This window comes from Bufo gargarizans, chromosome 2, assembly GCF_014858855.1.
Source record: "Bufo gargarizans isolate SCDJY-AF-19 chromosome 2, ASM1485885v1, whole genome shotgun sequence".
Classification (NCBI taxonomy): Eukaryota; Metazoa; Chordata; class Amphibia; order Anura; family Bufonidae; genus Bufo; species Bufo gargarizans.
In genome coordinates this window covers 530,691,766-530,705,617 of record NC_058081.1, presented here as the reverse complement: position 1 = coordinate 530,705,617, position 13,852 = coordinate 530,691,766, and the positions used below count along the sequence as shown (strand labels likewise).

The 13,852-nt window shown below is 43.1% G+C and overlaps 1 protein-coding gene across 1 annotated transcript in view; it reads left to right on the top strand.

Moving 5' to 3' along the window:
• The window catches only part of PIK3C2G (phosphatidylinositol-4-phosphate 3-kinase catalytic subunit type 2 gamma), a 102,273-nt gene that overhangs the window by 16,415 nt on the left and 72,006 nt on the right, over window positions 1-13,852 (top strand). Inside the window, exons 5-8 of the mRNA XM_044277501.1 lie at window positions 5,074-5,156; window positions 5,264-5,418; window positions 6,692-6,974; window positions 11,457-11,556. Coding sequence (XP_044133436.1) covers window positions 5,074-5,156; window positions 5,264-5,418; window positions 6,692-6,974; window positions 11,457-11,556 — 621 coding nt within the window. The remainder of the gene's footprint in view (window positions 1-5,073; window positions 5,157-5,263; window positions 5,419-6,691; window positions 6,975-11,456; window positions 11,557-13,852) is intronic.

Sequence of the window (13,852 nt, the reverse complement as noted above, 5' to 3'; positions counted from 1 at the left end):
CAAAACGCATTGCATCCGCGCGGAAAAAACTGAACAACTAAACGCAATTGCAGCCAAAACTGACTGAACTTGCTTGCAAAATGGTGCGAGTTTAACTGAACGCACCCTGAACGCATCCGGACCAAATCTGTCACGCTCGTGTGAACTCAGCCTAAGTCATCAATATCAGATCGGTGGGGGTCCAACTCCTGGCACCCTGCCCATCAGCTCTTTCAAGAGACTAGCGCTGCCTTATCTTTGCTGTTTTCATGCTCACTGTCACAACTGCAGTGGTGAGCAGGTGTAATTACAACTATCCTGTTCCATTCATTTCAATGGGATGGCTCTGTAGTATGCACTTGAATAGGAAGGAGTTATCCGGTTGAAGTGAATGGGATATTTTAGGTGTAATTACACCTGCTCACCACTACAGTTGCATCAGCGAGCAGGTAAACAGTGAAGAGAAGGTAGCGGATTCGGGAATCGGACCCCACTGATCTGATATTGAAGACCTATCCTGAAGATAGTTCTTGAATATAACAAAAGAGGACAACCCCTTTAAATACTGTTTTTTTGTAAAACTAATTAAAAATGAACATTTATGGCAAAAGTCATTGAGCAAAAATGTATTTCCTGAGTTACAGAAACCTTTTATATCTGTTGAAAATATTTTAGATGTTCTCTTGTGATAATACTATTACTGTAGTAGACAGCATATTTGACTGTAAAGATCAGGTATGGACAGGATGGATCTATCCTCTGGATAGATCATCAGCTTCTGATCGGCCAGGGTTCGACATCCGGGACCCCCGCCGATCAGCTGTTTGAGAAGGCAGCGGCGCTCCAGCAGCGCCGCTGCCTTCTCACTGTTTACCGCCGGGCCGCCCGCCCACTGATGTCACGACTTGTATCAACTACAGTGGGCGCGGCTAAGCTCCATTCAAGTGAACAGAGCTTAGCCGCGCCCACTGTAGTTGATACAAGTCGTGACGTCAGTGGGCGGGCGGCCCGGCGGTAAACAGTGAGAAGGCAGCGGCGCTCCTGGAGCGCGGCTGCCTTCTCAAACAGCTGATCGGCAGGGGACCCGGGTGTCGGACCCCGGCCGATCAGAAGCTGATGATCTATCCAGAGGATAGATCATCAGTTAATTGAAAGTGCAGAAGCCCTTTAAAATTTCGCTCTGGGTTCTCACAGCTGACAATACATATCAGAGCAAAAACCAAACCATGAGGCGGAAAGAACTCCCTGTAGAGCTCAGAGGAAGGTTTGTGTGGAGGTACAGATCTGGAGAAGCGTCCAAAAAATTTCTGCTGCGCTGGAAGTTCCCAAGAGCATGGTGGACATCATAATTCCTAATTTTAGAAAGTTTGGAACAACCAGAACCCATCCTAGAGCTGAGCGCCTCACCAAACTAAGTCATTGGGGGGGAAAGGGGCTTGGTAAGAGAGGCGAAGAAAAACCCAATGGTCACTCTGGCTGAGCTCCAAAGATCTTATGTGCAAATAGAAGAGAGGTCAACCATCACTGCAGCACTCCACCAATCTGTGCTTTATGGCAGGCTGGCCAGAAAGAGACTTTTCCTCAGTAAGATACGTGAACATTTGCAAAAAAGCACCTAAAGGACACCCAGGCTGTGAGAAACAAGATTCTCTGGTGTGATGGCACCAAGACAGAACTTCTTGACCTGCATTCTAAGTGTCATGTTAGGAGGAAACCAAGTACTGCCCATCAAATCCCAAATACCATCCCTACTGCGAAGCATGCTTGTGGCAGCATTATGCTGTGGGATGTTTTTCAGCAGCTGGGACAGGGAGACTGGTCAGAGTTGAGGGAAAGCTGAATAGAGCAAAGTACAGAGATATTCCTAATGAAAACTTGATCCAGAGTGCTCTGGACCTCAGTTTGGGCTGAAGGTTTACTTTCCAAAAACACAATGACCCAAAGCACACAGCTAAGACAACACTTGAGTAGCTTTGATATAACTCTACAAATGTCCTTGAGTGGTCCAGCCAGAGCCCTGACTTGAGCCCAATCAAACATCTCTGGAGAGACCTGAAAATAGCTGTCCACTGATGGTCCCCATCCAACCTGACAGCTTGAGAGGATCTGCAGAGAAGAATGGCAGAAAATCCTGAAATCCAGGTGTGTAAACCTTGTGGCATACCCAAGAAGACTGGAGGCTGTAATCGCTGCCATAGGTGCTTCGACTAAGTTAAGATTTTATTTTTTCCTTTTCCATAAGTGAGCAAAGATTATTTTTGTACATGCTGTTTTCACTTTATCATTATGGGTACTGAGTGCAGAATGATGAGGAAAAACTTTAATTTTTTTTATTTTGGCTCAAGGCCGCAACTAAACAAAATGTGAAAAGGATGAAAGGGTCTGAAGACTTTCTGAATGCATTGTAAATGTATTGGTCATGGCGTTAATAAATGCCATAATTAGGCATAGAAGGTTGATTAGCAAACCAAGCACTCATCTCACTCTTTTAGACCTCAAGCACACAACCGTATTTTTGGTCGCATCTGCATTTTTTTAAGGATCAGATGCAGACCCATTCATTTCAATGGGGCCACAAGAGATGCAGACAGCACCATATGCTGTCTGTATCCAGATTTCCATTCCACGGCCACGCAAAAAAATTGAACGTGTCTTATTCTTGTCCGTTTTGCAGACAAGAATAGGCATTTCTAACAGAGGGCAAGACGTACTAATCCGCAAATGTGGACGGCACAGCCAGTATCCATGTTTTGCAAATTCGCGATTTGTGGACGACAAAACTAGATATCATTATGTGCAGGAGACCTTACTGGAAAAGAGAAAAGTCATAAATCAAGCATACTCTAATGATTGAGAGAGAAGTCCATGTTAAAACTCCTCTTACAGCTCTACATAGAGAGGTGGATCTGTGCATCTCCTCCTCTCCTTGCCTCCCCCTGCTCCTCCATAGCCGGCCTTTTAGCGGCCAGAGATGTAGGCCAGCCAGGTCTTGTTTTTAAAGAATACTGGAATCACAATGCTAGCCATCATACAGCCAGAGATATAGCCCTTAGAAACCAGGGCTAGAATGAGAGCTGCAGGTATATATGGTTCATCCTTAACCTGGTTGTATCTAAAGTATATATTACACCTGCAGATAATACTGAAGATCCTCGCTAATGAGCATTTGCAGTAAACGCTCATTAGCAATGATCTGGCAGTGTAATACTGCCACCAATAACCTGATGAACGAGCAAATACTCATTTATCGGGTAATTGGAATCTTTTGGCAGGTTTAAAAATTATTGTTTGCCGGCAGCAGATCGTCCTGTCTAATCACGATCTGCTGCCGGCAAATAATGATTCAGTATGGGGATGAGTGATGGCATAAGCGATTGCTCCTCCCTATACTGAGGAGGAGATTGCTGTAATAGCGCTAACGAGCAGGCGATTGCCAGGAAGGAACACTTCCTTCCTGACAATCACGTGCAAAATATGCCGGCGTAATATAAACTTATATCATGTCTAAATGTTTAGATTGCAAGCTGGCATATATCTCTAGTTGATATACAGCCCTTGTCTATTCTGCAAAGACATAGTAACTTAGGGGCACATTTATTAAGAGCAGCGTTTTAGATCCCTAACCCCTAATGTTGGCCAATGGCCTCTCCATAACTTTGGTGCATCTAGCGCCAGTTCTAAATGTAAAAAAGACCAGATGGACAGTACTGGGGAAATTGTAAATTTCCCCATAAAAAAAAGGAGCAATCCACAGAGAATAAAATAAAAAAGGATGGAGACAGCATGTCTAACAATTTGGAATTTACTCCAGATGCAATGATGCAAGCAAAGGCTCTTCACCCGAAACGTTGTATCTGGAGTAAATTCCAAATTCTGGGACGTGCTGCCTCCATTCTTTTTTATTTTTTCTGCATGGAGTGGCCTGGTTTGCATAAAATTACATTTCTGTGCAGCACATATCAGCCATTTCTTATTTCTGGAAAAGTCATTATACATCAACAGGCTCGGGAAGGGAGAGGAGGACATGAGTGGTGGTAATGGTAAACCCTGGCGCTCCCTGCGGCTGTGTAGTGGTTGGAAGGGCGCACCTTTTCTTCCCTTCGGGACACTTCTGACTTTCGGGCTCCTGCCTGGTGTTAGGTGGGGTACCCTTGGTGTAGCTAAGTTTTGGTGCTAGGCATTGGGCCCAAATGGTGTGCTGCCACACAATACAATAAGATAGCAAGGCACGTGTTGGTGCACGGAGGTAATTTGGTGGTTCACACTGGCACTTTCAAACATGAGCACAATCACAGGTGTTTTATGTCATTTCCTCAAAGGCTATGTGTATGGGATAGGTAATTTACTAGTCCCTTTTGAGTCTCTTGATTTTCAGATCTATATATCCACAGTAACCTCAACAGGGTGCAGTCTCTCCAAACCGATGACCAGTCTGTACTTTTAATATGAGAGGCCCTAGAGTATATCGTCCCAACCAAGATGCAGAGAAGTCAATAGCCATGGTGCAGGTGTTTCATTTCTGGGACAAATGCTCAGCATTCTCCCTTTTGTAATGGCTGCCTTCAGTAGTTCTTTCCCTCAGGGGCTGGCACATATGCTGTTACATTGCTGGCTCACAGCTCGGCTCCTTGCCTCTTGCTTTTTCACAGTCTACACACAACAACCTCACTTCCCACTAGAGGAAGGCGTGGTGCCTGCCCTCACCTAGCAACTGTTACTAGGGAACTCCCTCCCCACACAGCCTATGGAATTCCCAATGCACAAAGTACATAAGTATTAACCCCTTGCAGTGGGACACTGCAATATCTCAAGCAGGGACTGTTATCCTGCTTTACTCAGCCTATGAATAACAGATTTCCTTGGTATTCAGTTATTTGTCAGCCTTTCTGTGCTGTGACATGGCAGATTGGCCTATTTTAGGAGTTTTGGAAAGTTGTGTGACACACCTATGGCCTTGGGAAATGCTGTTTCTATGATGTCAGATCCCACAATGCATGTGTGCAGGAGCAGCACTGTGAACGCTGTTCGCTGGTAATGTATGTCAATTATTTGCTAACATTCTTGTGGAGAACAATTCTTCTTTTTCTTGCTCAGACGATTGATTGGAGAATAAAACTGCAGGAGATACCAGTAAAAAAGAAGCCAGAGGCTGCGGCATTCTCCGATGCTGTTTGGCGGTATGTGTTCTGCTGCTCTGTATATAATGTTACTGTTCCATTATCTGATTTCCCAGATGTTATATCAGCCTGGTGGTCAAGCGTTTTCTATGCCCTCTTTCTTTCAGTATAAGGCAGAAGTACTGTGCCTATGATCAGTCCACCAACTCCGGAAGATTGTGGAGCGTGGCTGTTCCCTTCCCAGATGACATCAAGGACTCAGAAGTAGAAATATTCTTTGTTGGTGACAGTCTCCATGATGAACTTCACACCCTGCAGAGAGGTGAGGTGTTCTGTATGTGTGGCACTATACGAACACTATAAGTGGGTGGACTCTACTGACACTGTACATGGGGGTGGACTCTACTGACACTGTACATGGGGGGGGGGGGGGGGGACTCTGCGGACACTATACGTGGGGGGACTCTGCTGACACTCTACACAGGTGGACTCTGCTGACACTCTACACGGAGGGGGGGGGACTCTGCTGACGCTGTACATGGGTGTCTCTGCAGCTCTGCTAACGCTCTACACAGGTGGACTCTGCTGACACTCTACACAGAGGGGGAGGGACTCTGCAGACACTATACGTGGGGGGACTCTGCTGACGCTGTACGTGGGTGTCTCTGTTAACACTCTACACAGGTGGACTCTGCTGACTTGAAAGCAGCAAGAAGGATCCAGCACCAACGAATGAAATCCAATAGTTTATTGTCCAATTAAAATATCAATAGAGAAATCCATATTCCATAGACCATACACAAATTAAAGAGTGCCAAGATGCACGCAGAAAAACCACATCAGTTGACGCGTTTCTGACCCGAACTGAGTCCTTTCTCAAGTCCCAAACAAGGACCCAGTTCAGGTCAGAAATGTGTCAACTGACGTGATTTTTCTCTCTGCATTTTGGCACGCTTTAATTCGTGTATGGTCTATGGAATATGGACTTCTCTATTGATATTTTAATAAACGGTTGGATTTTATTAGTTGGAGCTGGATCCTCTTTGCTGCTTTCAAGTTGGTTTTGAGACATGGAAACTGTGCACCGGGTGGGATAAACTGATTCATTACTGTATTACTGTATTTGATTGGACTGTACTGATACTGTACTTGTTTGGACTGTGCCAACGCTGTGGGTGGACTCTGCTCATGGTGTATATGGGCAGAGTCTGCTGATACTGTATGTGGGCGGACTCTGCTGATGCTGTATGTATGGGCACTCTGCTGACTCTATTTTGGGGGGCACTTTGCTGGCACAGCCCACACTGACCAGGAAGGTGAGGTGCTCTGCATGTGGGCCGTGTGTACACATTGGGTTTAGAGCAGCTTTCATAACTCTACCACAAATGTTGTTTGCTAGTTCTTTCTGCTTCTGAGTAAGCTTGGTGACAACCATCCTGTCTGCATTCTGACTCCCCCAGCTGGAAATTCTTGTGATTTTCACTGTGCTTCTGGGGGTCTCTGTGACTTGTAGACATGACAGCTGAGAGAAGACTGACCTTTGTGAATATTATTGCACCATTTCTCCTAATCTCTACCTTTCTGCTTATTTACAGACTCTGTACGGATCAAAGATTTAGTCGCTGAAGTTTTGCACCAGATTGAGCACCCTGCACGGCCTGCGCTGGCAACGTCTCCACCTGCTTCTCTGTACCCTCTCCTACATGCACCGTCACATGACCTATATCCTCATCCACATAATTTGCACTCTGTGCCATCGCAGTCACTGTATCCCTCACTTCAGCTGCCTGTGCAACAGGTTACACCAGGAGAGAAGGCGGAGCCTGTGTCGGGTATCTGTTACCTGAGCATCTGCGGCATCGATGAGTACTTACAGCTGTGAGTATCCATTGTCTTTATTTTTCTGATATTTTGACCCTGCAAATCCCTGAGATGAAATGGTGCTGTTCATCTTTAAAGTGTGTTGTGGTTGGAAGGCAATAGTGTATCATTAGGAAGCAGCACTCAGTATTATGAGATACCTGATAAAATGTAAGGAAGCAAACAAGCAAAAGTCTCAAAAGGTAACAGCCTGTATGAATCATAAATGGATTAAAGCATAACTTTTAATGTAGATATTTAACCCTTTAAGGACCCTGCCATATTTCATCTTAAAGAGGACCTTTCACCTGGAAAAACATTGTGAACTAAGTATCATGACATATACAGCGGCGCCCAGGGATCTCACTGCACTTACTATTATCCCTGGGCGCCGCTCCGTTCTCCCGTTATGTCCTCCGGTATGTTCGGGGACTTGGTTATAGTAGGCCGAGACTTAGGGGACTTGGTTATAGTAGGCGGAGTCTGCCCTTGTTCTGCTGGGCGTCTCCTCCTCCTAGGCTGTAGCGCTGGCCAATCGCAGCACAGAGCTCACAGCCTGGGAGGTTTTTTTTCTCCCAGGCTGTGAGCTCTGCGCTGCGATTGGCCAGCACTGCAGCATGGGAGAAGGAGATGCCCAGCAGAACAAGGGCAGTCTCCTCCTACTATAACCAAGTGAGCGAAGATACCGGAGGGCACAGCGGCCGAACAGAGCGGCGCCCAGGGATAATAGTAAGTGCAGCGAGATCCCTTGGCGCCGCTGTATATGTCATGATACTTAGTTCACAATGTTTTTCCAGGTGAAAGGTCCTCTTTAAGGACCCAGCCATTTTTTGCAAATCTGGCATGTGTCACTTTATGTGGTATAACTTTAAAACGCTTTTACTTATCCAGGCCATTCTGAGAATGTTTTCTCATCACACATGACAGTGGTAAAATTGAGTAAAAAAAATAATAATTTTTATTTTTTTAAAAATTCAAAATTTACCAAAAATTTAGAAAAATTAGCAAATTTCCAAATGTCAATTTCTCTACTTTTATAATAGATAGTAATACCACCAAAAATAGTTATTACTTGACATTCACAAAATGATCCAAACATGAAGTGGACATATGGGGAATGTAATTTTATTTTTGGGGGACGTTAGAAGCTTAGAAGTTTAGAAGCAAATCTTGAAATTTTTCAGAAAATTTCTAAAACCCACTTTTCCAGGACAAGTTCAGGTCTGAAGTCACTTTGTGAGGTTTACATAATAGAAACCACCCAAAAATGACCCCATTTTACAAACTACACCCCTCAAGGTATTCAAAACTGACTTTACAAACTTTTGTTAACCCTTTAGGTGTTTCACAAGAATTAATGGAAAATAGGCAGATTTTCCATTTTAATCCATTTTTTTCCAGTTACAATGCAAGGGTTAACAGCCAAACAAAACTCAATATTTATGGCCCTGATTCTGTAGTTTACAGAAACACCCCATATGTGGTTGTACACAGCTGTACGGGCACACGGCAGGGCACAGAAGGAAAGGAACGCCATACGGTTTTTGGAAGGCTGATTTTGCTGGACTGGTTTTTTGACACCATGTCCCATTTGAAGCCCCCCTGATGCACCCCTAGAGTATAAACTCCAAAAAAGTGACCGCATTTTAGAAACTACGGGATAAGGTGGCAGTTTTGTTGGTACTATTTTAGGGTACATATGATTTTTGGTTGCTCTATATTACACTTTTTGTGAGGCAAGGTAACAAGAAATAGCTGTTTTGACACCGTTTTGTTTTTTGTTATTTACAACATTCATCTGACAGGTTTGATTATGTGGTATTTGTATAGAGCAGGTTGTCACGGACCCGACAATACCAAATATGACTACACATTCTGAAAACCATAGTTCTATTTATTTTTTGGGCTCATTTTTTTGGGATGGGATGCTATTACACTTTTTGTGATGAAAGGTGACTAAAAATGGCTTTTTTTACACCTTTATTTTTTTACAGTATTCACCTGAGGGGTTAGTTCATGTGATATTTTTATAGAGCAGGTTATTACGGAGGCGGGGATACCTAATATGTCTACTTTTTTTTAAATTTATGTAAATTTTACACAATGATTTCATTTTTGAAACAAAAAAAATCATGTTTTAGTGTCTCCATAGTCTGAGAGCCATAGTTTTTTCAGTTTTTGGGCGATTATCTTAGGTAGGGTATGATTTTTGCGGGATGAGATGATGGTTTAATTTGCACTATTTTGGGGTGCGTATGACTTTTTGATCGCTTGCTGTTACACTTTTTGTGATGTAAGGTGACAAAAAATGGCTATAGAGCAGGTTCTTACGGATGCGACAATACCTAATATGTATACTTTTTTTTAATTTACTATTTAAAACAAAAATGATGTTTTAGTGTCTCCATATTCTGAGCCATAGTTTATTTAATTTTTTGGGTGATTGTCTTAGGTAGGGGCTCATTTTTTGCGGAATGAGGTGATGATTAGCTTGGTACTATTTTGGCGGGCATACTTTTAGTGATGTAAGGTGTCAAAAAAATTGTTTGCTTAGCACAGTTTTTTTTTTTTTTTTTTTTACGGTGTTCATCTGAGGGGTTAGGTCATGTGATATGGACGCGGTGATACCTAATATCTATTTTTTTTTTTTTTTTTTTGCTTGAAACTTTTAATTTTGGGGGGGAAAACTTTCTTTTTTCAACTTTTTTTTTCACTTTATTTTTTGTCCCACTTTGGTACTTCAACTTTTGGGGGTCTAATCCCCTTTACAATGCATTTTAATACTTCTAGTAGGCAATCCCACCAAATATGGAGTAGTGAACCTTGTGCTCCATGACCTCTCCAACATTCTCCAGGGACAGATGGGTTTATTTTGTGTATTATGTCAGGGGTGCGATACCATCTGGTCACTATTTTGTATGAGTTCTCCTGGATTCTTATGCATTTTGATATACCGTGCGAGTTTTGAAGGATTTGTTTGTTTTCGAGTCTGAAAAGGATATACTTAAATCTTTCTCCGATTGTGAGAGGTAATTAGGTTTGGTTGTAGCGTTTCCCTCCAAAAGTTTTGTATATAGTAATGAAAGGAGACCTTTGCGTTGGGATGTAGATTCTAACAGTGTCTCATACCACGTGAGGGCCAAAGGTATTTTCTTGGCCTTTAAAAATTGGGAGCATATGTTATGTTATAGAAATGTTTATAATGACTAATAGACCATTTTGGTACTATAAACCTCATTTATGGTTTTCAGGGAGGGTATTGCATTATTCGCCAATAGGTCTCTTATTAGTGCTTTGCCTAGTATGGGCCAGATGCCAACATAGCTCTTCTTTTGACCCATGAACGGGGTATTTATATCCTATTTTAGTCCCCCATTTCCTATACATACTAACATCTATCCAGTGTTATTTTCCCCTGAGGAGCAGTTTCACTGCGAAACATGCGTGTAGGGAAATTAGATTAGGGCAATTCAGGGATATTTAATGAAGGGACAGGTTCTGGATGGGGTCGACCTTGTCAGGGCAGGTGCTCCATAATTAGGCCTCTTATGGCCATTGTAGCACCCCCTGTTAAGGCATCACAGGGACAGGACAGTTTCCCTACCTCGCCATTATCTCAAGGCACCCATCAATGGAATATCGACCTTATTTGCCTGGATGCGGTAGGACAACTGCATTGTCTTCCTCTGGTCCCCAAGCGATGCCGCCGTGCACCTGTGTATAATTGCGTATTGTGATGCCATATCATTATTATCAATAAGGGAACTTATTTTTTGTTTGTTTTAAATATCTCCTTTTCTTAAATATCTACATTAAAAGTTATGCTTTAATCTATTTATGATACATACTGTTACCTTTTGAGATTTTTGGATTTATCCTGGTAACATTTTTGGGCTCACTATAATCAGTGACTGTTGTCTGCTTCCACAAATCTTATCAGCGTGCAGGTATCATGAAGCAGTGGTGAATCCCCTTTTATGCTGGTGATTGTTATGGCTGCAGAGGTGGCTTTGTCCAGCAGGAGGCACAGCTGAGATACAATTCAGCCATCCCTGAAATGGTCCTCAGATTCATCTACAGCAGTGGCTTGCTGGGTTTTACATGTGGAGAGTAGGACCCTGACACAGCTCGTTATCACTAACTACACAATCTCCACATATCACTAGTACTTCTGTGTGTCCATGTGATGAGATTAGATACACTATTCCAGTAATGAGCTTAGATACACTGTCCCAAGGGATGAGTTTAGATTTGCTGTGTCTGGTGATGATGATAGCTGATAGATGATAGCTTAGATATGCCGTTTCTGGGGATGAGTGTAGGTACACTGTCCTCTGTGAATAGTTCACACATGACGTCCAAATTGATGAGCTCAGGTATGCTGTCCCCACTGATGAGCTTACATACACTGCCCTCAGTGATGAGCTTAGATACAGTGACACAGATGTTTTTCTGAGCTTAGATACACACTATCCGCTTTGTATCTTTTCTATGTTGCAGAGCTTACAGTCTACGGAGTCACACAGCCCTGCAGAGAGAGCGCAGTGTTCGTCTCAGGCTCCATATTGGAGGAAACCCCCAGCCCCTACTGGGACGCACGGTGAGTTTCCTGATTAATGGAAAACACTTTAACGGGTCAGCAGTCTGTGCATAAAGCTTCATCAACTTTCTAATGGACATGGTATTTAAAGGGAACCTGTCACCTGGATTTTGTTTATAGAGCTGAGGACATGGGTTGCTAGATGGTCGCTAGCACATCCACAATACCCAGTCCCCATAGCTCTGTGTGCTTTTATTGTGCAAAAAAACCGATTTGATACATATGCAAATTAGGCCTCTTTCACACTACAGTATGTCCATTTCAGTGTTTTGCGGTCCGTTTTTCACGGATCCGTTGTTCCGTTTTTTTGCTTCCGTTTCTGTTCCGTTGTTCCGTTCCGTTTTTCCGTATGGCATATACAGTATACAGTAATTACATAGAAAAAATTGGGCTGGGCATAACATTTTCAATAGATGGTTCAGAAAAAACGGAACGGAAACGGAAGACATACGGTTGCATTTCCGTATGTGTTCCGTTTTTTTTGCGGACCCATTTACTTGAATGGAGCCACGGACCGTGATTTGCGGGCAATAATAGGACAAGTTCTATCTTTCAACGGAACGGAAAAACGGAAATACGGAAACGGAATGCATACGGAACACATTCCGTTTTTTTTGCGGAACCATTGAAATGAATGGTTCCGTATACGGACCATATACGGAACGCAAAAAACGGACCGCAAAACGGAAAAAAAAACGGTAGTGTGAAAGAGGCCTTAACCTGAGATGAGTCCTGTCCCTGACTCATCTCACTTACAGGACTAATCTCAGGTTAATTTGCATATGTATAAAAAAAAAATCCCGGTGACAGGTTCCCTTTAAAGAGTATGGAAACATTTAAATACAATTTTAGTCTGCTTTCACATCTACACTATTATTTTTCCATTCTTTTGCTGTTATAGGAACAGAAGAACGGAAATAATAGAAGTGCTGGATTCAGCACATAACTGACACAATCGGAACCTAATAGATCCCACTGACTGTAATGGGATCTGTTCAGTTTCTGTTCTGGAGAACATTTTTTAGCAGAGAAAAAAGTCCTACATGCTGCTGTTTTTGACAATTTCTACGATGGAAGCCCCAAACAGAGCTTCCAACGCAGACGTGAAAGGAGCCTTACATCAGATCCTTCCTAAAAATATTGCTGTGTTTTATTTAGTTTTTTTTCTGCAGCCTTCATGTTTTCACATATATTGCAGACTGCTCGGTCTTGTTAAGAGCAAAATCCATTAGAGCAGGCATGCTCAACCTGCGTCCCTCCAGCTGTTGTAAAACTACAACTCCCACAATGCCCTGCTGTAGACTGATAGCTGTAGGCTGTTCGGGCATGCTAGGAGTTGTAGTTTTGCAACAGCTGGAGGGCCGCAGGTTGAGCATGCCTGCATTAGAGCATGGATGCTCAACCTGTTGCCCTCCAGTTGTTGTAAAACTACAACTCCCATCATGCTCTGCTGATTGCTGTAGGCTTGCCGGGCATTCTGGGAGTTGTAGTTTTGCAACAGCTGGAGGACCGCAGGCTGGGCATCCCTGCATTAGAGCAACTGTCTGAAGGCTCAGTCTTCAGCCCCTCTGCCTCTGCTCTACTGAACAATCTTGTAAACTGATTTATAACCAGAGCGGTTGGAGACTAAGTTATCAGGCAGCTTCTTTGACAGATTTCACTCTTAACAGGACAGGGCAGCCTGCAATGTATGCGAAAATGCAGCTACATGTTTAAGAAAGATCTATTGGAAATATGTTGTTTAACATCAAAGTACAATGCAATAATTAACAAAAATGTCAATCACAGATGTCTATATATTCCATTTTTTAGATCTATCTGTGCTGTCAATGAATATAAACATTCATTGGTTACTAGGCGAGGGTTTGGAACTTAAAGTGGCCCTGGAAAAAATACTAAAAGTGGCCCCGTTTTGTCGTTGGGTCCAAATTGATGGAAGGCAGGGCCAGCAATACCATATTGTGGCACATTTTACCACCCTAGCAGAGCCAAATACCATAGTCCATCACAAAATTCTGCCAGCAACACAAAATACATCCCCCAAAACTTCCGTTGGCCAGCTCCCTGGGCATCGGCCCACTGGGACGTTTCTCTGTAAAGTCTATGGCCAATCAGCCCCTGTTGGTTACATCCAAATGCTGAAAACCTGTCCTGGCCTAGTACTCCTCACAGCTGAAGGATACAGTGTATTATGCTAGACCAGGGGTGCACAACCTTTTCCAAGGGCCAAAAATAAAACTTAAAGGGGTATTACTAACTTAAATACTATATTTATGGCATATTGATCATACAATAT